Source organism: Polypterus senegalus, chromosome 1 (assembly GCF_016835505.1).
Source record: "Polypterus senegalus isolate Bchr_013 chromosome 1, ASM1683550v1, whole genome shotgun sequence".
Classification (NCBI taxonomy): Eukaryota; Metazoa; Chordata; class Cladistia; order Polypteriformes; family Polypteridae; genus Polypterus; species Polypterus senegalus.
In genome coordinates this window covers 223,247,653-223,275,617 of record NC_053154.1, presented here as the reverse complement: position 1 = coordinate 223,275,617, position 27,965 = coordinate 223,247,653, and the positions used below count along the sequence as shown (strand labels likewise).

Sequence of the window (27,965 nt, the reverse complement as noted above, 5' to 3'; positions counted from 1 at the left end):
TGCTCTGAAATGTAGGATGTGTGAAGCCCAAATATCCAAGAAACACTTTTGCAAAAGGTGTAACAAAACAAGTATTTTTATTCTAGAATCAAATTAAAGAAAAATTAATTGCTCATTTGACACGTTGCTGAAGCCCAACTATCAGTCAGTACAAAATAAAAGACATTTGCATACGTGTGTGCTTGCACGTTTCATTTTCAACAAGTTGACACAGTGGTTACACTGCTCTGTTATGGATCTGTGCAGATGGCACAGTAGATAAGTTACCATTTAGCAATGGTGAGTTAATACGTTAAAATCTCACATCTTCTCTGTATTTAGTGAATTGAATAATGTGCTGCTATTATTATTATCCTATAACAAAAAAAAAATACATTTGATGTGATTCAGTAATATTCTGTGTAAATTTATGGTACTTGTAAAAGATATTTTTCCTTGCACACGGACATTCATATTAACCTATCATTTGAATGATTTTTTATTCAGTGTTTTTCTAGGAATCTTGAATAAAAACATTGTTCAATTGACATTGATGTGAATGTCCATTTTCAAGGAAAAGTAACACTGCAGTGTCTGTTTGCTAATCAAGACACAAAGAAGAAATTAGGTTCTACAAGTAAATTTCACAAGTACCATAAATTTACACCAGCTATTCAAATCAAAGGTATATTTTTATATATAATAGAAATAATAATAGCAGCCCAATACTCAAAATGGTAAATGTAAGGAGGACTGGGATCGAACCTGCATCCTACTGATTATGAGGCAGCAGTCCTTCACACTGCTCTGCCAAGTGGACGTGTTTACTTTGTATCAATTGACAATTGGGCTAAAGTTTTTGGCACTTGACTGTGTACTACACACATGCTCAATTTTTCTCTCTCTAGGCCACTGAAACATACGTGTACATGTTGATATTAGGTGACAGCAGGCAACGTCTTTATGAAATAAAAAAAAGCTTCTGTATAGTGAAAGGCTGTATGTGAAGGTGAGATTTTTATCTGTTACTGTCTAGTTCTGTAAAAGTTTTGATACTTTTCTTGCACACCGGGACTCCAGCAACCTCTAGCTCCAATGTAAAATGCAATTGCAGACTCATTACTTTTTAAAAATATATTAAAATTGGTCTTACTTTAGAACACAATTCCAGGTGACAAATAACTACAATGCCATTAGTGTGAAGAAAGAACTTTGGAAAAATATCCTTTAATTCATTTAATTAGCATAGGGCATTCTAACATCTTCAGAAAAATGAAACAAAACATTAAGCTAAACACTAATTTCACTCTATTAATTCATTATCATAAGTGATGCAGACAGGGTGGAAAGGTTTTCAAAAGCAGTTTGAACAGATGCTTTGCCACTGAAATGTTAATTCCTCTAACTTTGGAGAAGTCTTAAAGTGAAAGACTTTAGTGAAAGGAAATTATGATTCTTGTGTCAACTAATCAAACATTGACACTTACTGGGCCTATTTCACAAGTAATTCCCATTATAAACCACTTCAAATTATTTTTACAATAACAGCAAATACCCTGAGACCATAGCCTTGATATTCCAATGGCTTATAGACCTGCAGTGGATAATGGATAATAAAACAACAGATAATAAAACAGAACACAATTACAGTCACTATGATTATCACTTTTCATCACTTGCATTTCACCAGATGAAAGCTCATTAGATTAAATATTTCTTATTCCCCTACTATTCCTCTTTCTAAACACCTACCACCTGTTGCCTTTAACTGCTGCAAATTTTTTCTGAGGCTCATTTCTTAATCTCTAAACTGATATATTTACATTTGTTCTTCTTTATCTACTTAACAAAACCTGCTGACTTAAATATTAAATGTACTCTTCTATCCTCATCTACTCTGGAGAAAGAAACAGTAGAAATTTGAAGAATTCCAGGGCCTAAATAGTTGGGACACAAAATATAATAAACTCGACTGTATAATTACACTGCAGATTTCTAAATTATTTACATAAAAGAGATTAAAATAAGCAGTAAACAGTACCTTTTCAGGTTGAGAGAAAGTCCCAGCATTACAAGGTGTCCTTGGATCCCAAAGCTTTACTGATCTGTCCCAGCTGCCTGTTACCATCACATTAACTTCAGGACAGAACTCCACACATCGTATAGGAGCATCATGAGCTCCTACAATAGTTTCTATGGGTAGAAAAAAGGGTAATAATCACATCATAATTGAAATATACATTTAAGCCATAGTACATTTACAAACTGGAATCCAAAAAAGTTGGGACACTATACAAATCGTGAATAAAAACTGAATGCAATGATGTGGAGGTGCCAACTTTCAATATTTTATTCAGAATAGAACATAAATCACGGAACAAAAGTTTAAACTGAGAAAATGTATCAATTTAAGGGAAAAATATGTTGATTCAGAATTTCATGGTGTCAACAAATCCCAAAAAAGTTGGGACAAGGCCATTTTCACCACTGTGTGGTATCTCCCCTTCATCTTACAACACTCAACAGACGTCTGGGGACCGAGGAGACCAGTTTCTCAAGTTTAGAAATAGGAATGCTCTCCCATTTTTGTCTAATACAGGCCTCTAACTGTTCAATCGTCTTGGGCCTTCTTTGTCGCACCTTCCTCTTTATGATGCGCCAAATGTTCTCTATAGGTGAAAGATCTGGACTGCAGACTGGCCATTTCAGTACCCGGATCCTTCTCCTACGCAGCCATGATGTTGTGATTGATGCAGAATGTGGTCAGGCATTATCTTGTTGAAAAATGCAGGGTCTTCCCTGAAAGAGATGACATCTGGATGGGAGCATATGTTGTTCTAGAACCTGAATATATTTTTCTGCATTGATGGTGCCTTTCCAGACATGCAAGCTGCCCATGCCACACGCACTCATGCAACCCCATACCATCAGAGATGCAGGCTTCTGAACTGAGCGTTGATAACAACTTGGGTTGTCCTTGTCCTCTTTGGTCCGGATGACATGGCGTCCCAGATTTCCAAAAAGAACTTCGAATCGTGACTCGTCTGACCACAGAACAGTCTTCCATTTTGCCACACTCCATTTTAAATGATCCCTGGCCCAGTGACAACGCCTGAGCTTGTGGATCTTGCTTAGAAATGGTTTCTTCTTTGCACTGTAGAGTTTTACGGCCTTGACCCTTACGCACAGAGATTGTTCCAGATTCTCTGAATCTTCGGATGATGTTATGCACAGTTGATGATGATAGATGCAAAGTCTTTGCAATTTTTCGCTGGGTAACACCTTTCTGATATTGCTCCACTATCTTTCTGCGCAACATGTGGGAATTGATGATCCTCTACCCATCTTGGCTTCTGAGAGACACTGCCACTCTGAGAAACTCTTTTTATACCCAATCATGTTGCCAATTGACCTAATTAGTATTTATTGGTCTTCCAGCTCTTTACTTACACTTTACTTTTTCCAGCCTCTTATTGCTACTTGTCCCAACTTTTTTGGGATTTGTTGACACCGTGAAATTTTGAATCAACATATTTTTCCTTTAAAATGATACATTTACTCGGATTAAACGTTTGATCTGTCATCTACGTTCTATTACAAATAAAATATTCACATTTGCCATCTCCACATCATTGCATTCAGTTTTCATTCACAATTTGTTTAGTGTCCCAACTTTTTTGGAATCCGGTTTGTAATTATCCTAAACCCTGACATTAAAACTGTACTAATTACTGGGATATAGTTCAAACACACTCAAAGTTACAGTGTATGGAAGATGGGTGGAAAACTTTACTATGCAGTCGTGTTCATTATATTGTAATAACTCTGTCTTTACCTCTGTAATTTCATTTTTAAATAATTCTATATATAATCAAGCAATTATTATTCTCCATCCATTACATCATAGTAGTGCCGTAACGGCCATGCGCCGTGATACTCGGAGGCTGATCCGGCTTGCAGGATCCTCATTGTTGAGGACCTGAGCAGCTGGATCAGGCTAAAGTGAATTCCACCTAACACCTGGCTGTGGCATATGGTGGTACATGTGTGAGTTTTGTGATGCACTGTTCCCATCACCCAGAATGTGTAAGGGCTCTAAAATTATAGTGCCTTTAAACAAATGTGATTAGTACAGCAAATAGTACGAATATGGATTGTTATTTCTGACAACACTATACAAAAACAAATTGCACATTTAAGACTTAATTTGGAAGAGGATTAGGTTTTAATGGAGAAGTAGAATAATGCCAGATAATCTCTGTAATTTCAGTCCTACATGAATCGCTCATGTTAGTGACTTACTGACTTTTTACCACCACATTTCCAGTGTATTTAAAAATAGAAAATACTCCTACATAGAGTAACCATTCCCATCTGTGTACTGTACAACTTAATGTAATTTCTAATCCTTTGATAATTAGTTGTGAATATTACGATGTCACTTGAGAAAGACCATCTTATAGATATTTATTTGCCCTGTCAAAACAGTGCTTACTTAAAACCGACTAGTAATTAAAAAAGGGAACCATTCTTTTACCGCATTGGTTATGCATTCAGTACACAACTTTCAAAATTGTTTAATCAAACATTTAAGTTTTAATTACCGTATATACTCATGTATATGAATGCACCCCACGGAGACGCAGTCGCTCCTCCGAAACCCCCTCTTAAATGGCGATACAATGGAAAACAAATTTTTTTTTTTTACCTCCTTTTTGCTGCTGCTGCCGTATCACGTGATCTACATTTCACGCAGTGCTTTGAATATTTAAAAGCCTGTATAGCAGCTGTCTTACCCTTTGTTTTATTTCTAGCCCTGCGCATGATTAAATCTCTTGGCACAAAGTCTCATCTCGCGGGACACAAGTTCTTGATATTTTTTAGTATATAATTTAAAAACGGAATAAGAATCTGAAAATCTAACAATATCACATTAAATTCTGAAAAGAATGATACCAAACATATATAATGTAGGTTTTAAAATAAGCCGATTTAAAGTGTGACAAAACACGTGACATAAAATCATTGCAATTTTAGGCTTAGGATTTTACTTAGATAATTTTATTTTTATATATACACATATATACATATATATATACACACATATATACATACATATATATACATATATATACATACATATATACATATATATACATACATATATATATACATATATACATATATATATACACATATGTATATATGTATATATATATATATATATATATATATACATATGTATATATATACATATATATATATATATATACATATATATATATATATACATATACATATACATATATATATATATACACATATACATATATATATATATACATATATATATATACACATATACATATATATATATACACATATATATATATATATACATACATATATATATATACACATATACATACATATATATATATACACATATACATATATACATACATACATATACACATATACATATATACATACATACATATACACATATACACATACATATATATACACATATACATATATATATATACACATATACATATATATATATACACATATATATATATATACACATATATATATATACATACATATATATATATACATACATATATATATATATACATACATATATACATATATACATACATATATATATATACATACATATATATATACATACATATATATACATATATATATATATATATATATATATAAATAAAATTATGTATAACACAGTTATTCAAACCCTTTACTTAGTTTTTAGTTAAAGCATCTTTGGCTGGGGCACTCAAAGGTATTCACAGAGTTATCCCCAAACAATTCTAATTTTGTACTTGTGTTGTTTTGTTGAAAGGTCAAACTTTGGCCCAGTCGGAGGTCCACAGCGTTATTGAGTAGGTTTTCATTAAGGAGATCTCTATACTTTGCCTCATTCGACTTTCCCTTGACCCTGACTAGTATCCCAGTTCCTACCTCTGAAAAACAACCTGAGAGCATGAGGGTGCCACCATCATGCATCACCACAGAAATAGTACTGCACAAGAGATGATTGATGTCTGGTTTCTCAAGACATGACAGAACTGAGGCCAAACAGATCAGACTTTGCTTAATTAACACCAGACAATCTTGCTTCTCGCAGTATGAGAGTTCTTTAGATGTCTTTTAACAAATTTCAAGTAGGCTTTTCTCTGTCTTTCACCGAGAAGAGGCTTCTATCTGGGCACTTTGTCATAAAACCCATTTTGGTGGACTATTGCAGAGATGGTTGTCCTTCTGGACATTCCTCCCATCTCCACAGAGGTTTTATGGAGCTTAACCAGAATGACCACTGGGTTCTTGGTTGCCTCTAATACTAAGATATTTCACATCTGATTGCTCAGATTGGTTGGGTGGAACAGCTCTAACAAGATTTGTGGACGTTCCAAACTTCTTCCATTTAAGAATTACGGAGGCCAATGTGCTTTTGGAAATCTTCAATGCTACTTAACTTTTATGTAGCCTTCCCCATATTTATGCTTACAAGCCTGTCTCTAATGTCTGTAAAGCAATTGCTTCAACATCATGACTTGGCTTTTGCTTTGTTTTGATACTATATTGTCAACTATGGAAACATATATAGACAGGGGTGTGCCTGCTCTAATCATGTCTAATCAATTGTATTTACCACAGATGAACTCTAAACAAGATGGAGACACATCTTAGTGGTTATCAGTAGAATGAGATGTATCTGACCCAAATTTAAAGTGTTACAGGCAAACAACTTCAATAATTGTGTCAATGTGATATTTAAGGTTTTCTTTTTGCTTTTAACATTTCTAAAATCCTGTTTTCGCTTTTTGTCTTTCTGCATTGAGTGTTGTCCATAAAAAATTTTTTGATTTTACCAGAAGGCTGCCATATAACACAATGTGAAAAAAAGGGAAAAGTCTGAATTCTTTCTAATGCACTATACAGTGCATCCAGAAAGTATACACAGCGCATCACTTTTTCCACATTTTGTTATGTTACAGCCTTATTCCAAAATGGATTAAATTCATTTTTTTCCTCAGAATTCTACACACAACATCCCATAATGACAACGTGAAAAAAGTTTACTTGAGATTTTTGCAAAATTATTAAAAATAAAAAAATTGAGAAAGCACATGTACATAAGTATTCACAGCCTTTGCCATGAAACTCAAAATTGAGCTCAGGTGTATCCTGTTTCCGCTAATCATCCTTGAGATGTTTCTGCAGGTTAATTGGAGTCCACCTGTGGTAAATTCAGTTGATTGGACATGATTTGGAAAGGCACACACCTGTCTATATAAGGTTCCACAGTTCACAGTTCATTTCAGAGCACAAACCAAGCATGAAGTCAAAGGAATTGTCTGTAGACCTCCGAGACAGGATTGTCTCGAGGCACAAATCTGGGGAAGGTTACAGAAATATTTCTGCTGCTTTGAAGGTCTCAATGAGCACAGGGGCCTCCATCATCCGTAAGTGGAAGAAGTTGAAACCACTAGGACTCTTCCTAGAGCTGGCTGGCCTAAACTGAGCGATCGTGGGAGAAGGGCCTTAGTCATGGAGGTGACCAAGAAACCGATGGTCACTCTGTCAGAGCTCCAAAGATCCTCTGTGGAGAGAGGAGAACCTTCCAGAAGGACAACCATCTCTGCAGCAATCCACCAGTCAGGCCTGTATGGTAGAGTGGCCAGACAGAAGCCACTCCTTAGTAAAGGGGCACATGGCAGCCCGCCTGGAGTTTGCCAAAAGGCACCTAAAGAACTCTCAGACCATGAGAAACAAAATTCTCTGGTCTGATGAGACAAAGATTGAAGTCTTTTATGTGAATGCCAGGCGTCACGTTTAAAGGAAACCAGGCACCGCTCATCACCAGGCCAATACCATCACTACAGTGAAGAATGGTGGTGGCAGCATCATGCTGTGGGGATGGTTTTCAGCGGCAGGAACTGGGAGACTAGTCAGAATAAAGGGAAAGATGACTGCAGCAATGTACAGAGACATCCTGGATGAAAACCTGCTCCAGAGCGCTCTTGACCTCAGACTGGGGCGACGGTTCATCTTTCAGCAGGACAACAACCCTAAGCACACAGCCAAGATATCAAAGGAGTGGCTTCAGGACAACTCTGTGAATGTCCTTGAGTGGCCCAGCAAGAGCCCAGACTTGAATCTGATTGAACATCTCTCGAGAGATCTTAAAATGGCTATGCACCAACGCTTCCCATCCAACCTGATGGAGCTTGAGAGGTGCTGCAAAGAGGAATGGGCGAAACTGACCAAGGATAGGTGTGCCAAGCTTGTGGCATCATATTCAAAAAGACTTGAGGCTGTAATTTCTGCCAAAGGTGCACTGACAAAGTATTGAGCAAAGGCTGTGAATACTTATGTACATGTGTTTTCTCAGTTTTTTTATTTTTAATAAATTTGCAAAAACCTCAAGTAAACTTTTTTCACGTTGTCATTATGGGGTGTTGTGTGTAGAATTCTGAGGAAAAAAATGAACTTAATCCATTTTGGAATAAGGTTGTAACATAAAATGTGGAAAAAGTGATGCGCTGTGAATACTTTTCAGATGCACTGTATGTATGTTGCATTGTATGCACTGGCATGCATTTTTTTTTTACTCTGAGGAGATATGCAAGTAAGACTTTTTACACTATGTATACATGTTAACCTTGAAATTAAACGTGATTTATAATGGTAGTCTGTGTATAGACCATTAATACAGCATATTCTGGGTTTTAAAATACACTTGGCAAAAACCTGCTTGGTTTAAAAATATCAGAAATAGCTGGACTTACCCTGATCTGTGTTCAAGTCATGTGTTTTTAGCTGCCAGTCTAATCCACCGCTCCAAGCATGTGTTGGGTCCTAAAATGAAAAATACATAAGTATAATGGTTAAGAATTACTTAATTCTATATAGCCTGGTTTCCAAACATTTTAGATATTACAGTTTCTATAAGCCTTGTCCAATCTTAAACAGAAAAATCTGTGAAAAATCCAGCCATCAACTTTCCTCAAAAGAATGTAATTTCACAGTCAAATTGATAAACTGTATACAGTATATATAATGCAAAGTTGACTGACTCATACACTTGTTTACCAACAGAAACAATATTTCCTATTTCATTTAAAACCTAAAATGTGTCAGGATGGTACATTTAGGCCAGTAAGAATCTACTAAGAAAGGACATTTCAATACATCAGTATTGGAGCTCAGGCAGATTAAATGACCTGCACATGGTCGGGACGTGTCAGTAGCAAGATTTAGAACCTACATCATCAGGGTTTTAAGTCCAAAGTCTTAACCACTACACCACACAGCCTGCCAATATTATCGCTTGATTAAAAATAAACTACAAATATTGTTTACAGAAAAGCACTTCGTAATATATTACTTCTGAAACATCCTATTAACCAACGACACTATAACTAATAACCACTGTTTATTGAAATTTCCTGGGTGAATCAGGGCTACATAGCTAGTTTAAGCAAAACATTTTGATTACTTGATTATGTCATTAGGCTGAGCATGTTGTGGCATCCAATTTTATCACTACAGTAATCCCTCCTCGATCGCGGGGGTTGCGTTCCAGAAACCCCCGCGAAGTAGAAACCATATGTTTGTGTGGTTATTTTAATATATTTTAAGCCCTTATAAACTCTCCCACACTGTTAACATTATTAGAGCCCTCTAGACATGAAATAACACCCTTTAGTCAAAAGTTTAAACTGTGCTCCATGACATGACAGAGATGACAGTTCTTTCTCATAATTAAAAGAATGCAAATATATCTTCTCTTCAAAGGAATGCGTGTCAGGAGCAGAAAATGTCACAGAAAGAGAGAGAGCGTGAGAGAAAAGCAAACAGTCAAAAAATCAATACGTGCTTTTGGGCTTTTAAGTATGCCGAAGCACCGCGATAAAGCGGCATTTTTTAGAGGAGCGTCCGTATCCTCTAGGCAAACAGCCTCTGTGCAAACAGCCCCTCTGCTCACACCCCTCCGTCAGACGCAGAGAATGTCAGAGAGAGTGAGAGAGACAGAGAAAAGCAAACAATCAAGCACCGCGCGGGAAGCATATCATATATCATTGAGGAGTTTTAGTTAATGCATAATACATGCTCTGATTGGGTAGCTTCTAAGCCATCCGGCAATAGCGTCCCTTGTATGAAATCAACTGGGCAAACAAACTGAGGAAGCATGTACCATAAATTAAAAGACCCTTTGTCCGGAGAAATCTGCAAAACAGCGAAAAATCTGTAATATATATTTAGATATGCTTACATTTAAAATCAACGATAGAGTGAAGCCGAGAAAGTCGAAGCGCGATATAGCGAGGGATCACTGTATTTCATCAATGCATTTAAAAAAAGGAATAAAGTGATAAAAAAGCTGGTGCGACCTAAGGCTTCCATAATTTAAGTGCATTTTACTGGGAACTGCAAAACACGTGGTCTGACCTCATGATAGCACAATGGTTATGCATGAACATCTGAAAAAGAAACACACCGTTTATAGGCTCTGTGGAGGAGGGGGATGGCGTCATCCTAGCAAGCTCAGTATTTTTTCAGGCATAATGACACAACTTTCAGTTTGAAGTGGGGAATAATCAGAGTCATAGTTCAGCCCTATACAATGTGAATAAAACTCAAATGCAAAAGAATTTCATGATAGGCGAGGAAAAAAAAAAATGTGTACCACTAGCTAGCAAATGTTCAGATTTTCACTTGCCATTATTTTTTTAAACTTTCTCATATACAAAGTATAGGGAAAGTATTGTAATCGTTCAAAGATTTGATGTCAAGATTTTCATGAATCTCGACGATTTAGACCTCCATGACTTCCTCGTATACGGAGTATAGGGAAAGTATTGGAATCCTCCAAAAATTCCATTTTGAGATTTTGATTAATCTTGACGTTTTAGACCTCCCGAGTCTGAAAAAAACATTTTTGGAATTATGTCTGTGCATGTGTGTATGTAAACACAATAATTTGAGTGTGCTTTCACTTAGGTCAACCAAATTTTGCACATAAGTATTAGGTACAAAACGTAGATTTCCATCAACTTTTGGACTATTTCCGTTAACCGGAAGTGGTACTTCACCTTTAAATTATGCAGCTGCAGAGTCCGATTTATTCAACTTTACTTTTATAATAATTGTTCAATATATTATTAATTTGACTTGCCGATGATGGTTCTTTAATGTACATAATTATTAATATAATCATTGTCTTGCAGTTTACTCCTCAAATATCCATTCCCATATCTGAGAATACGACAAAGCCTAGGGTAGACCGCTCCCGATTTATTTATTTTTTTGACGCAGTCGCTCTGCATTACACACTTGCAAACACCTGTAACCTTAGCGCATTATAGTGCATGTATGCTTTAGGGCTGCAACTAATGATTATTTTGGTAGTCGACTAATCATTCAATTTATTTTTCGATTAGTCACAATTATTTCATGCCTGACTATTTTGATGCCTGTGACCTGTGGTTGCACATCCTGTTCTGGGCTCCAGTGCATGTCTTACCTCATCTTCTCACGTCTGTCAACCTGTGAATGTCACCCTGATGTCTCTACATTAACACGATTAAAATGAATAATAATCAAGTTAAAATAACCAGCAAAATATTTGAATTTGAAAATAATCATGTTTTTATATTAGTGTGACCATCACAATAAAAAAGAAATACATTAAACAATACAAACTAAAGTGCACATAGTCTTTAAACAAAAAAAGTGCATTTAACTTAACCAAAAAATACATCGTTGAAACTGAAACGTTTTTCATATTTTAGTAATAAATGACAAAATGTAGACATAAACTATATAATGTATAAAGCCCGAAGTGCAAAGGTCAAATAAACACTTTCACAAAAGGTTCAAGGACGATACAATAGCTTCCGTGGTGCAGCAGTACAAATTGCTGACTTATAAAGAGTCCCCCGGTTTGATCCTGACTGCCTCATATATTTACCATTTTGAGTAGTGAGTTGGTCTTATTGTAAATATTATACAATAAATACATTTGATTTGCATCTGTAACAGCCACTGTAAATGTATAGTACTTGTAGTACTATAGAAGATTTTTTTTCCACTTTTATTCTCTCAGTCACGATCACGATACATACTACTGCCCCCCAGGGATCTGACGCTATTAGTTTTTATCTGAAACTGGGAATAACTGTAGATGCGAGTGGTGTTTTGAGACAATCAAACTGGAAATTCTCTGATCTGGATGGATAAAAGCTGAAACACTAACACTGGCGAATCTGCCTTATTCATATCTCAGTGTCACTTGACTTTTTTTATTCAATTTTATTGAGTATTCCTGCTTACGCTGAATTAGTATGTGCCTTATGTCCCGTGATGTCAAAGCCACACCGAAAAAAAAACCAGACATGGGTATATATGATATTTGGAATTATTCATTTTATGACCTTATAGTACATTTCGGAAAACATTGTGGCAGAGATGCAACATTATTCATATTCATTTGCATACCTTCTTGCGGTTGTAATCAATGACCGCATTTCTTTTTCCCCCCCGATCTTGCCCAGTCTGCACAGGATTATAGGACATGCAGAGGAAAGAATGTTCCTCTGCAAGGTGAGCCATGAACACTCTTCTTTTCTCAGTGGACCCCGTACATGCCTTGCATAGTACATGTGCTTTGATCGCCACCAGGTCAATCTTGTTATAGCACAAGCACCCAGCCACCTGCGTGCTCCTGCTAGCCCTAAATAAGCTCACACCTTCTGGGGAGCACCCAGCACCGGGGAAAAAAAAAAAAGAGAGACAAATATGTGACATTTTGAAGAAATCATTGTGTGACCTGAATAGTACCAATCAGAAAATATCATCAGACTAATGCAATATTATTTGAAAATGAACCGATCGGGTGTAAACTTGTTACTTGTACAAGTTAGCTTTTTTCACTTTTACTTCCTCAGTCTTGTTCACGCTCTCCCTCCCCTCCCGATCTGACCCTAACTAACTAAAAGCACCAGCATAAATTCTCAAGAGACGGTGGCATCACAGCTCCAGGATGCTTGCGTTTCAGAGGCTCATGCATCGCAGTGGTGCTGTCGTGAAAAGAAAGCTCCGCTTTGCATAATTTCCATTCAACTTTTTTTCTTTTTCGGTGAAGTGCTCTCACACTATAGCAGGTTTCTGTCTTAATTTTTTTCAATCTCCTTCCCCCGCCTCTATCCAACTCGCCATTGCAACCACGTTTATTTTCCTTTACATTCTTCTTCTCCTCAGACGTCGTTCTTCGTTGGTAGGACTGTGTACAGTCTTGACAAACAATAACAAATGATACTGCCCTCAGACGTTCATGTACTGCATTGCAGTTACAAAAACCAATGTGGTTCTTTGTGACTGGAGCCTCTATTGAAGCTTCTGTTTATGATGTGTCGACAATAAAAAACCTGCGTCGACTAATCGTTGCAGCCCTAGTATGCTTACAAAAAATGTATGTGAAGAAACATACATTTCTGTCTTTGCTGAAAACACTTTTCCCAGTTCGTTGTGCAAAGAAAATCAAAAGGCTCCATCTGGCAGCATACAGATAGAACTAAGTAGTGAGTGAAGCAGTGTATGCCAGAAAACGTCAACCGTGAGTTAAAGGTGTACCTCTCATTCCAAATGAAAAGGCAGATTTTGTGGCAAGATCACAGCTTCAGACATTAAGCTGCAAATAACATGCAGCAGGCTGCGACAATGTGTCAACTATAAGCAAATGTGCCAAAGAATTTGCGATGGTAGAAGGTTTTCAGACACTAAAAAAAAGAATAATGATTCAAAAAGATTTACATTTTCAGTTAAAATAAACTCTGCATACTACAGTACATGGCAAAGAAAAAACTGAGTTTTACACAAATGAAACTACTTGTTTGGACACTTCCCTAACATATGACGATGTTCACTGTGCTAAACTAATTTTTAGTTATGGCTGCAAAGTTACAAAGTTTGCAACAGACTCTTCTGTGGTGGCCAGATATTTACATGGTGCTTTGCCAATAAACAATCTTTTCTTTCCCAAAAAAGAAAGGAATAAACACTTTTAAATTACATGCCTAATTTTGAAGTGTTAATTAAACGTGATTCTGAATACATAAGCCACATTCCAAGTTTAGTTAATTAAAATATTTTTGCAGTTTTAAGGAAATTGTGTGTGTTCATTGCACAACCAGAACCAGAAGTACTACTTAGTGATTCTTTATGTAATACTATTAATTTAAAATGTATTAATATATAAAATGTTTTATTAAGACCTATAATCTATTTAAATTATCTACAAGTAATTAAATATTTTTCTATAACTTTTGTACACTTTTTATGTTGACATTTCCATTTCATGCACTTAATACGTTTAATTTCACATGAAAATAATAAATATTTCATTAGGTTTGCAATGCAATTAATCAATTATCAAAATAATCACAAGACTAATCAATTATGAAAATTATCATTAGTTGGAGCCCTAAAGCTTCCAAAGTATTATTAATCAATGCTTTCAAGATTATGTTTAAAGGAATGCTGTACTCCTAAATATTTTAAAAAATATTAATCAGTATCATTTGTAGTTATGGCTCATGTTACCCATGTCACAATCTACATGTCCGTTACCCAGTCAAATGCTCAGAAATTGAGAAAAATTAATAAAAAAAAAAAAAAAATTCTACATGGACTTATTTTTTATTTGCCCATAGGCAATTTTGTGTCACAAGAAGGGATGCAATAAAACTGCAAAGAAAATAACAAAACAGGACAGGACACAAGATTCATTAGCAATCTGAATTATGTTAAACTGCAATTATTTTAAAGAAACATTGCAGGCCAAGTATAAGCAAAGAGGGGAGAACATTCATTATTATTAGCTATGTCATGGTTAAACTAAAGAATGTTAAAGTCTAAACAGCTTAAAAAAGTAGAATAAAGAGGTATCTCACATCTGCCACAACACTGCGAGTGTAGATTATTTCCTGCACTCCTGAAACGATCCCCTCAAATGTTTACTATCTGCGTCAGGATTACACCCCTACTTTTCATTATTAGATTAGTAGTACATTACATGACTTCTAATCGTTGCCCTCCCCATTTCCATTTGCAAGAATATTCAGTGCCTTTACCAGTTTTCTAATTTTACTAAACAAATCAAACACTGAAATTTTAGTATGTGTCATATAATGTAATTTGGAAGCACTGTAGCATGAGAGCTATTGCTTTATATTAGAAACATCTTGTCAAAAAATAAGTATTTTGTTTGAACAGGTATTCAACCTCTACATTTTAATATTTTGTACACAAAACTTTAGCTGTAATAACACCTTTAAGTATTTTGGCATAAATACGTACTAGCTTTGCATACTATTCAGATGTAAGTTTGGCCCATTCCTCCACTGATTTCAAGTTGTTCAAGTTAGTTGGATGACACTTGTTCAATGAAATTTTCTAACAGTTGTACATATTTCCAGTGGGATTGAGACCTGAGCTTTGACTGGGGCATTGTAAGACATTTACCATTTTATACTTGAACTACTCAAAGGCTACTTTATCCTTGTGTTTGGAATCACTGTCCAGCTTAAAATTAAGACTTTCGCCTAAGCTTCAGTTTTTTTAGCAAATTGAAATACATTCCCTTCCAACATTTTCTTGTGTTTTCCACAATCCATTCTTCCTTTCATTTTAACCTGCAGATGAAACAGCACCTCCACAGCATACTACAACCACACAATGTAGGTTACAGCAGTCAACTTGCAAGAAAATTAGTGCTCAAATACTTGCATTAAGACATATTTAAATATATTCAAATGTAAATAAAAAATATTGTGTTCCTACATTTATTTGTTTTATTTGTATCTTTATTCATGTTTTTGCTTTTAACAAAAAACAGGATTTTCTGTGCATGGAACATAATGTGATCAAACATAAAAGTGGAACCAGAGAACTGAATAATTGTAAAATTATATATGAAATACATACAAAAGCACTCACGACTGCTCAAAACACATTAAACACACCTGTTACTTTAGTCCTCCTCATATTGCCTCCTTCTCCAACCCTACACTCAGCTGTGTGCCTTTCCACTATTGCAAAAAATACATTTTGGAATACGTCTTCATTAAAAGCAACTTCTGCGGATTTTTTCAAACAAATCACAACAAGTGTAGGGTATAGGTGAAAAAAATAAAAATAAATTGTGGAAGAAGAATCAAGTTTGCAGAGCAACACAATTTGATACATTTGCAGAACGGGTACCGGTAGAAAAAGAATAACATACAGAACTAAACAGGATTATTTTTCCTCTCTGCAGATTTAGCAAAATTATAAAACATAATCACAATTTTTCGTGTCACCTTTATTTTAGGAATTGTGTCGAGTCAGCAAGGCTCCAAAAACACATGTTGGTTGAGGTAGCAAAGCATGTTTTTCTGACTCTGATATTGCTGTTTCAAATAGCAAATATAAAGATGTTATAATAATAAAAAGAAAATTGGAAATATGGCAGTTATTTCCTATTAAGTTTAATGAGAAAGTAAACTAGTATTTTGTTAAATATAATGAATAACAGTTTTGCAACAGCAAATTAGAGAAACAGAAGAGGATCAGGAGCAAAAAGCTACTTCAAGGGTACTGGAGAAGTGTTTAAAATCTGTTTTTAGCACACTTGTGCAGTAGAAAAATCTGTCCTAATTAATAAACAAAAAATGTAAAAATGCTGATTTGAAATGATATGCAAAAAAAGTATTACAGCATAGTGTTTCTACAGTAACATACCTGAAATCAGTGTGAGGTTTATATATATATATATATATATATATATATATATATATATATATATATATATTTTATATAAAAAATATATCTGTATTTGCCTTTGAATAAGGATATTTTTATATCATTTATTCTGATAGTCCTAGAAGTATAATGTTTTGTTTAGGTATGGGCAGTCTTACATATCTTTGCGCTTTGGCCAAAAAACATAATTCATATGACCATTAAATCACTTTCCACATTGCAACACAATCACTCTCATGCTATCTGATAAACTTAACACATGCGTTCACGTTCCTTTTTGAACAATGGCTTTTTTTGTTTCACTCTCCCATATAGGCCAGTGTAATGTAGAGCACTTGATATGAGTGACTAATGCACCTTTACTCTGGTCACAGGTAATGAACTCTGCAACTCCCTCAAAGTGATTGGCTTCTCTTACAAGTCTACTTTTTATTTGCATAGAGTTTTCAAGAACAAACATTTCTAGGTAGCATTTAAATGAATTAAATTTACTTCCACTTCCTGGTAATTGAACCAATACCGCCTTACGTATTTTTCCTATTACTTGGATTTTATTTTGTATCCCATTCCTGATTGAGGTATTTTTACAACAGTTCTACATTTTTGAATGGTCTTTAGTCTTCATTTTCACGACCTAAAAATCAAGGGCCCTCCAACAGTAAAAAAAAAAAGTATTTTTTTTTTTTTTTAAAAAATGAGAACCTATGAAATAATAATAGAGACAGACATACTACTGTGGTTGGTTTTGGCAACTTCTAAAACATTACTCTGTTATCTTTCTATTTCCCTTGGCCTTAAGTGCAAATCACCTCAACTCAGTCAGCTGTAAATAACTGCACAACTGTGTGTGTGTGTATAAATAAACAAACAAACAGACTGATGGAAAAAAGAACCACAATGTCTATTTTTCTAGAAATGTTGATATTCATTGCTGAAACAACAAATCAACTTAATAGGAAAACAAAACAAATTTAACAGAAGCAACAGATAAAACAATAGTTAACCTACAGTTTTTCATTACCATTTCATTATAGCACAGATACTTCTGATCACATAGCCAACAAGTCTCTAAATTTACAGTTATGAAATGCTTATTCATTCTTGAACCTGAAGTTGCTGGCCATAGAAAGGTAGAATGCCAAATCTACTGATGTTACAATTCAGGACACCTCAAAGGAGTTATATGCAGTTAGGGCTGGGAGAGAGAAGGCAAGTCAATACAGCAAATGCACAGCTGCATTCCTCAGTAATGCTGACCACAGCAGATCTGTATGTGACCTGGCATTGTATCCTACTATAGGGTCAGTCATCTAGGAGTTTTAAGCAGAAGGCCACTCACCTTGCTAAGACAAGAGCAGGCAGCATGTCTCTCACTGTCACTGTTACAGGCATTGTGTCTTCCAGCTGTTTAGAGAGCATTGCATGCGAGAGATTTGAAATGATCCCTCAGGTGACCAGCTTTGATGTGTTGCATCGGTTCTGGTGAGTTTAAACAAGGGAAACCAGACCTTGCATGGTTATCTATTCTGACGATCTGCGGAAACCTCTCCTGTAATCAGGACATAATAGAAAGTCTTAATCTATCGTCTCTGGCAACAAAGGAACACAACAGGCCTGTCTTGAGCATGCCATTGGCCCATTTTTGGCTTCTGAAGCCATTTTAAGGCATTATGGAACGCAAGAAAACTGATAGACTGTGACCCTTGCCTTGCTGTGACTTGAGCTTAAAGATAAAGCCTCTTCAGCTCCAGTTTTATACAACTATATATATAGACAAATATGAATAAAGATGAACATAATTACTGAACTCAAAGTTTCCAGGGCTCACATGCTAAAAGGGTATGTGAAAAGAAGATAATGCCCTGAACCAATTTTTAATAAATTTTTCATCTCACTGCTAACCTTTTTTAATATCCAGTCTTCCACACCATCCCTACTATATTAACAACTCCTATCATGTCAACTGGAATCACCAGTGAAGAGTACACCACTGACCATCAGTACAAGCTGTCCATAACCAAAAACAAAGTAAGGGGACAACTGAGGAAGCTACACACACATACACACAAACTGCAAGGCAAACAAACCCAGGTGTCTGCTTCTCGTGACTATAATTCAAACTGGCTGCAAACTTGGTTGGGATCACGAACAGGACCTGAAGGCTGCCTTACATTTGCAACACCTGAAACAGTAAAAGACACTGAGAAAATAAAAGCGGACGGTGTTAAATTCTCTCGTAATCGGCTACTTGCACTGTGATTGCAAGTACTTAAGCAGCTCAGTTACTACTGCAGGAGCTGTTTGTCCACAAACGTAAAGGGTGACGTGCCGGCTCAAGAGTAAAAGCAAGGCGAAATGGTTTTAGGACTGATCTACCATCTATTGTAACATGAAATACTCGATTGCTGTTGCGTAAGATGGGTGAACTGTCTATGCCAATAGTGAAACATGGATCATACAAGTACAGTGGTATTTTGTGCTTTATGGAGAGCTTAAACCACATATAGCTGACACTGTTTTAGGCAAAGACCCAGTGCAGTGTTTATATAAATAAAAAAATGTAAAAAAAGACAGGAGGGGGACAGGTCATCTATGTGAATAAGGAATGGTGAAAAAGGCAGCATTTTACAGTTTAAACTACACTTTGTAATTCAGACTTTGAAATTCTGGGTGTTGGAATCTGTCCACATTATTTGCTCAGGAAGATAAATTACAACCCCAATTCCAATAAAGTTGGGATGTTGTGTAAAATGTAAATAAAATAAGTATGCAATGATCTGCAAATCTTAAAAATCGATATTTTATTCACAATAGAACACAGAAAACATGAAATGCTGAAAGTGACAGATTTTTCTATTTCATGAAAAATATTACCTCATGTTGAATTTGATGGCAGCAACACGTTTCAAAGAAGTTGGGACGGGGCAAGAAAAAGCTGGAGAAATAAGTGGTACTTAAAAGAAACATATGAAGGAACATTTTGCAGCTAATTAGGTTAACTGGCAACAGGTCAGTACCATGATTGGGTGTAAAATGAGTATGTTAGAGAGGCAGAATCTCTGTGCGCAAGGGACACGGCCAAAAATCAATACTGGATGCCCGTGATCTTTAGGCCATCCTGCATTCTGTAATGGAAATCACTGCATGGGCTCATGGAGACCTCCAGAAATCATTGTCTGTACCACCCATTAATGCAGATTAAAGCTCTGTCATGCAAAGAAGAAGCCATATGTGAACATGATCCAGAAACAACAGCCATCTTCTCTGGGCCAAAACTCTTTTAAAATGGACTAAGGCAAAGTGAGAAACTGCCCTGTGGTCAGAAAGTTAATATGTTAATAACTGTGTTTTACTGCAATTTTTCTTACAGATTTTAAACAATTTGGGAAACATGGTTATGGAGAGAAAGTGCAAAATGAAACATGTTAAATAGCCTGTTTAACAAACTTAATACTTAATACCAATTTACAAAAAAAAAAAAAAAGAGGGCCAGTCATGTTTTCTGTCTGGACTCAGTCATTGTATTTGCGTAGAATTTAGTCAGAATTCATAAGTACATTAAAATGTACCTCCTATGTCTGCATCATCCTCAGAGAAATCAAGTTAAGTACCCTTACTTTATGCACATTACTCAAGCACTGTAAATGAGGGGGTTCATTTGTAAATTACATTTGCTGACTTGGAATGGGACAATTATGTTCCTTTCTTACAACCTCCGTGAATGTATGTAGAATAATGTTAAATATTAAAATATTTAAAACCGCAGTGACATAAGGAGTTCTTAAAGTTAATTACCACATGCTACACATAACAAAAATCACCATATGAACTTTAATAGCTACTTCAGTGCTTTTAAAGTGCAAAACCATTCAAATTTAAATGTACATTTTTTTTTTTATTGAGTAAACAACAAAAATGCCTTACTGACTGACAGTTATGGGTTCAGACTGGATCTTCGAAAACTTTACATTTTCTTTTAGGAAAAATGAGAATGTCCATACTATGCACAAAGCCGAGACCTCTCCACTGTATTGTGCATGGTAGAAAGACTCACTTACTGGGCACAGACATGGTAGCGGACGACATACGATTTGACCAGAAAAGAAGGTATTGGGAAATGGGCTGTTTTCTTTCTCCACCATGTAACAGGACTACTACTGAGCACAATGCAAAATTCACTTCCATATAATTTTGCCTCACTATAATGTACCTCTGTTTCTGAATAAGGGTAAATAAAACAATTATTGATGACTCACACATTCATAGCCCATGAGAGCTACAGCAACTTCAGCTTGCTGCTCCCAGTTGTAGATTGAATTTAATTTTCTTCCCAGTGGGAAATGTGGCTTTTCACAGAAGCTTTTTAAATAAATAGATAAATATATACACACACTATGGTCTGAAAACACACCAGAAATTATTACAAAGGAAGAAAATATATATATATATAAATCTATATATATATATAAATCTATATATATATATATATAAATAAATAAATATATAAATAAATAAATATATGAATAAATAAATAAATATATATATATATATATATAAGCAAAATACCCGCGCTTCGCAGCGGAGAAGTAGTGTGTTGAAGAAGTAATGAAAAAGAAAAGGAAACATTTTGATAATAACGTAACAGGATTGTCAATGTAATTGTTTTGTCACTGTTATGAATGTTGCTGTCATATATATATATATATATATATATACAGTAATCCCTCGCTATATCGCGCTTCGACTTTCGGCTTCACTCTATCGGATTTTAAATGTAAGCACACCTAAATATATATCATGGATTTTTCGCTGGTTCGTCGCTTTCTGTGGACAATGGGTTTTTTTAATTTAGGTTACATGCTTCCTCAGTTTGATTGCCCAATTGATTTCATACAAGGGACGCTATTGGCGGATGGCTTAGAAGCTACCCAATCAGAGCATGTATTACATATTAACTAAAACTCCTCAATGATATAAGATATGCTTCCCGCGCGGTGCTTGTTTGCTTCTCTCTATCTTTCTCACTCTCTCTGCCTGACGGAGGGGGTGTGATCAGAGGGGCTGTTTGCACAGAGGACACGGAGGCTCCTCTACAAAATTCCGCTTTATCACGGTGCTTCTGTATACTTAAAAGCACGTATTGATTTTTTGTTTGTTTGCTTTTCTTAGTGAGCGCTCTCTCTGACATTCTCTGCTCCTGACGGCGCTCTTTTGAAGATAAGATATGTTTGCATTCTTTTGTGAGAAAGAACTGTCATCTCTGTCTTGTAATGGAGCACAGTTTAAACGTTTGACTAAAGGCTGTTATTTCATGTCTAGAGGGCTCTAATAATGTTAACAGGGTGGGAGAGTTTATAAGGGCTTAAAATATATAAAAATAACCAGACAAACATATGGTTTCTACTTCGCGGATTTTCACCAATCGCAGGGGGGTCTGGAACGCAACCCCCGTGATCGAGGAGGGATTACTGTATGTATATATATATATATATATATATATATATATATATATATGTGTGTGTGTGTGTACGTGTCTATATGTGTGTGTATATAGCTTTGGTCACTGAGTGCAAGGGGACAAAAAATAAAATGTAGTCTAGAAGTTATTAAACTGTAAAACATTAACGTTTACGTAACATTACAATACATTGAGCACTACTGGAGTGGTTTCGGGTAAACTACATTTTAAAGACTGTGTAACACAACAGGTAAGTAGTACTAACAGCAGCTAAAATATATATGGATCATCTCTCGGTAGTAGATCCCTTTTGAAAGGCGCTACACGACGGCTGTGGTATAGAAATTACATTTCCTATGTGAACGTCCAAATTTCTGCCTCTGGTAACGTGCCTAACCGGCATTACCAGCAAATTAAAGAAAATTAGTTTTGTGTCCTCTGCAGTGTTAAGAGAGAAAGGCTTTGGTTTGGGATAAAAGGAAAAAAGGTGTAAAGAAAGGAAAGTTGCCTTTTTCTTTTATATAGTATAGAGAGATGTGTTTGCCGACGATATGATCGCCTTTTGGGGACAGTCGCGGTGGGTCTTGTGTAGACTGGTGAGACGTCCCTGCCATTAATCGGCTGTGATGGCACTGTCAATCCTCCACTCGTGTGCGTGTCTTCATAATCCGAGCTGACAACCTCATAATCGTATACATGCAAAAAAAGTGGGAATCGCCTTAATATTAGTTTGCCGCGTTGTAGAAAAGGGTCCCGTGTTTGCAGTTGTCTGGGCTATAGCTCAGGGGGAGGATGAAAAAAATTAAAAGTGCTCACTTTGACTTAAGGCAGAAGCGCAGTCAGCGTCTCAAATTCCGGCACAGCTATGCGCGGCGGCTGCTCGACTTTGCTGGGCAGGAGACCCCAGTTTTTGCAGACACGTTCACGATATCAAAAGTCTCAGCGCTCTTTAGAGGTCATTCATATATTATATATATATATATATATATATATATATATATATATATATATATATATATATATATATATATCAAAATACTCGCACCTCGCAGCGGAGAAGTAGTGTGTGTCATGTCATGATTGACAATGTCATGAGTGTTGCTGTCATATATATGCCTGCCTAAATAAGTCACTTATAATAAGTTACTTTTTTACCGTTCATTTAATCATGGCTAGTGGCGGGAAAAATGATAAAATGGAAGGAGGATTACACCGAGTATGGCTTTACCAAAACAATTATTAATGGCGAATCAATTATTCAAAAAGCTTGAATTAGTGATCTGTTTATCTGTGTTAACGTCATATTTTTTCATACTTCTTCTCAAACCAAGGGGGTGCAAGGCTAAAATAAATCGGGAAGCGCTGATCAAAGTAATTGGTGTACCAGGAAATCATGCATTGACAAAAGTTCCCCTTTGCTTGTAATGCAAAGTGTGATTAAATGCATTATTTTTTTAACGCGTTATGGAACACATGCATCGAAGCTTCTCAGCTGTGCTTGTGCTAAGAAAAGGAAAGATTTTAAAAATAACCTAACACGATTGTCAATGTAACCTTTTGTAAGTAGTGCCTGGAGGATTCAGTTTGGAGAAACTCTACAGACCGCGTGTGTATTAACTTGTGGATTTTTCTGGGAGTATTTGGTGGCAGTGTGACGAACTTGCTTCGAAAGACGGCGTTAGCCGAGGAGCTCAGCTCAAAGCGAAATTAGGTAAATGGGAGGGGAGATGATGATGTGACTCCCCCACCCGCCTTAACTGTCAATTCCCCACAAACACAGTCTCTCGGAATTTGCATAAGCACACCCCTTCACCTGCAATTTTAACTTAGTTACAAAGTGATCAAAACTCTCGTTTATATCCTGTGTCCTCTCATTAAACTCGTATCCCGCATTACCCGTGGGCATGAGAAACGCCAGCGGCAGCCTGTCTTTGAACTTAATTTAAAGTTTGGGTTTACGCCTTGCTTTCTTTCCGAAGTAGCAGCACTCATGAATATGGTAGTATATGTCACTCGCTCGTTTCTTATTGTTTCGTTGCCTTCTCAATTATAATGCATGTTTTCTTCAGCGCTTTTTGGAGGTCTTCCTGGTTTTCTACGCACTGCGTTGACAGTCAGTTCACGCGATTACGTGGGAGGCGTGATGATGTCACACGAAACTCCACCCCCCACGGTTTTCGAGCTCAACTCCATTACAGTAAATGGAGAAAAATACCTTCCAGTTATGACCATTACGCGTAGAATTTTGAAATGAAACCTGCCCAACTTTTGTAAGTAAGCTGTAAGGAATGAGCCTGCCAAATTTCAGCTTTCTACCCACACAGGAACTTGGAGAATTAGTGATGAGTCAGTCAGTCAGTGAGTCAGTCAGTGAGGGCTTTGCCTTTTATTAGTATAGATAGATAGATTTAAAAGCCAAATACCACTGACTCACTCATCACGAAATCTCCCGAATCATGATGACTTGGGACTTGAAATTTAGAATGCAGGTTACCCTTGGCCCTCTAGGTGCTCACTAAGAAAGGGTTTTACAAATTTCGTGAAATTTCTTATAGTTTTTTTTAGACCTGTTTGTATGTCTGTCAGCTTTTCACGAGAGAACTACTTAACGGATTTAGACATTTTTTTTCTATAATTTGCTTGAACATTCCGTTGATTTTGCGACTTTCTCATCGCACTAAGTATTATAGTTCGCTTGCGCTACAGATTTATTAGCGCAAATCCGAGAGAGACTCTTCGAGCTACAGAGAGGGGGCGGGGCCTCCTCACTCATGTGTCTGCCTCGGGGCGTAACCTAAACTCTGCATAGTTAGCGAATGACAGAACTACTTTACGGATATAGACTTTTTTTTTTTTTTTCTATAATTTGCTTAAAAATTCTGGTTGATTTTGCAACTTCTCTCATTGCACTAAGAGTCAAAGTACACTTGCAGGAGCGATATATTTGTGCTAATCCGAGACAGAAGCTGCAGGCCAAGGGGTGGGGGAAGAGCGACATCAGGAGTAGAGAACTGGGCCAGGCCCTCCTCACAGTTCTGTTTCACTAATATGTGGGTGAAGCTGCTGGGGATGGCTAGTTGCATAAAAATACACATTCACACACATTGTGTACAAGCTAGAGATATGAATAAAAAGACAGTTAAAGTTTTAGCCAACTTAAGGTTAAAAACATTTGTGGAACATAAAAAAATGTTTAGTATCTAAGTCCCATCTCCTCCTACACCCCACCCCTCAAAATTCGCATTACGGAGAAAACAAAATTTCAACATAGCCTTCTTGTCAAATTGTAGTTCGATTCTGTTAACCATATTTGCATAACTAAATCTAAGTGCACTGAAAAGGCTAGTGGGATGCAGAGTGATATGATGCTTAATACAGTATTTTAATTTTCATGAAAGAAAATTGTGAATTTGTAAAATATTGAATTTACAGACCTTTTAATTTACAAGAGTTTGTACTCTTACAGTTTTTTCTTTCCTCCTACTGGAGCAGCAATATGCTCACAGAATTTCTTACTGAAAACATGAGTGCTTTTTGTTTTGTTTAAGTACAGTAGTTTTCTTTTGTAGAGTAATTTGCTTCTACACTTTCACATTCTAGTAACAATGTGACAATAGTCACTGTTTTAATTGCACTGTAGTGATACATACGAGTGTACCTCCAAGTGGTATTTTAGAATACTTTAATAAAACATGTACAATATTTATCCATAATACATATGGCATAAAAGAAAATGAAATTACTATCATAATTACAAGCCACAATTCTAATAAAATGTTCATAATGTTTGTCAAGAAGATACAAGGCTAACATTCTTAACAAGTATACCCATTAAATAGGCATATTTGGCTCTTAGGTTAAGCATATTGTTCACTAAAGCCAATGTCGTATAACATGACCTTTTTCTGTGCTATTTAGGGGTATGTCAGATTATCGGACTGCAGTCAATGATCATGTTGCTGCACCAGGTCAAATTACACAACTGACAATTGCAGTCCATGTTACACCTACCGAATGAGCACTGATCTTCTAGTACCTATTTTTTTATTAGTATCTAAGCATCTCCTGGTTCAAAGCATTAAAACACGGGTCTACCATTCCTGATGGAAGAAGGTGACAAGAGCCTTCTTAAGGAGAACCTCAATGTGGATAACAGGTGTTTGATGGAATAGCCAAAGTATGTGAGGTGGAGTAGACAAGGAGGCGGGGGTCAGAAGTCCTAATGATTTACTTGTGAGAAAAGGGGCCACAAAGATGTGGCAACAAGTTGAGAGGTGGGCAAGTGAGGAACAGCCCGGCGATCATTCCAGTTTTGCATGTACAGAGTTAGGTATAACTAGTCAGAACATTTAGCAGCATTTTTGCTATATTGGGTACATTCCCCACTCGCCCATTAAAGTAGGGGAGCCTGCATAAATGTTCTTGAGTTTAGCAATATGCCTGTTCTGCATTGTAGTGTTAAATAAAAATACCTGGTGATCAAAGGCCACACATCTGCACATTCTGTGTTGTCTATGTGTGTGTTTGCGTGTGTATACCCATTACTTCTGTCTCCGTGCACATCACATAACCACTGCAGGGGGAGACAGGCAATGATGTGTAAAGTACTGCCTGAACATATTTAGTAAGTCTTAATGATCTGGAATTGTGTCCTTTATACAGCGGATACGGAAAGTATTCAGACCCCCTTCAATTTTTCACTCTTTGTTATATTGCAGCCATTTGCTTAAATCAATTCATTTTTTTCCTCATTAATGTACACACAGCACCCCATATTGACAGACAAAAAAAAGAATTTTTGAAATTGTTGCAGATTTATTAAAAAAGAAAAACTGAAATATCACGTGGTCCTAAGTATTCAGACCCTTTGCTCAGTATTTAGTAGAAGCACCCTTTTGAGCTAATACAGCCATGAGTCTTCTTGGGAAAGATGCAACAAATTTTTCACACCTGGATTTGGGGATCCTCTCCCATTCCTCCTTGCAGATCCTCTCCAGTTCTGTCAGGTTGGATGGTAAACGTTGGTGGACAGCCATTTTAGGTCTCTCCAGAGATGCTCAATTGGGTTTAAGTCAGGGCTCTGGCTGGGCCATTCAAGAACAATCACAGAGTTGTTGTGAAGCCACTCCTTTGTTATTTTAGCTGTGTGCTTAGGGTCATTGTCTTGTTGGAAGGTAAACCTTTGGCCCAGTCTGAGGTCCTTAGCACTCTGGAGAAGGTTTTTGTCCAGGATATCCCTGTACTTGGCCACATTCATGTTTCCCTCGATTGCAACCAGTCGTCCTGTCCCTGCAGCTGAAAAACACCCCCACAGCATAATGCTGCCACCGCCATGCTTCACTGTGGGGACTGTATTGGACAAGTGATGAGCAGTGCCTGGTTGTCTCCACACACTGAGGAGAGGCAAGACACATGACAGCCCGCATGGAGTTTGCTAAAAGACACCTGAAGGACTCGGAGATGGTGAGAAATAAGATTCTCTGGTCTGATGAGACCAAGATAGAATTTTTTGGCCTTAATTCTAAGCGGTATGTGTGGAGACAACCAGGCACTGCTCATCACTTGTCCAATACAGTCCCCACAGTAAAGCATGGCGGTGGTAGCATCATGCTGTGGGGGTGTTTTTCAGCTGCAGGGACAGGATGACTGCTTGCAATCGAGGGAAAGATGAATGCGGCCAAATACA

At 36.5% G+C, this 27,965-nt stretch overlaps 1 protein-coding gene across 1 annotated transcript in view; it reads right to left on the bottom strand.

Annotated features, from left to right (window-relative positions):
* bub3 (BUB3 mitotic checkpoint protein) overlaps positions 1 to 27,965 on the bottom strand; it is a 56,851-nt gene that overhangs the window by 22,315 nt on the left and 6,571 nt on the right. Inside the window, exons 3-4 of the mRNA XM_039769512.1 lie at positions 8,808 to 8,877; positions 2,021 to 2,172 (exon numbers count right to left, since the gene is read on the bottom strand). Of these exons, the coding sequence (XP_039625446.1) occupies positions 2,021 to 2,172; positions 8,808 to 8,877 (222 nt within the window). The remainder of the gene's footprint in view (positions 1 to 2,020; positions 2,173 to 8,807; positions 8,878 to 27,965) is intronic.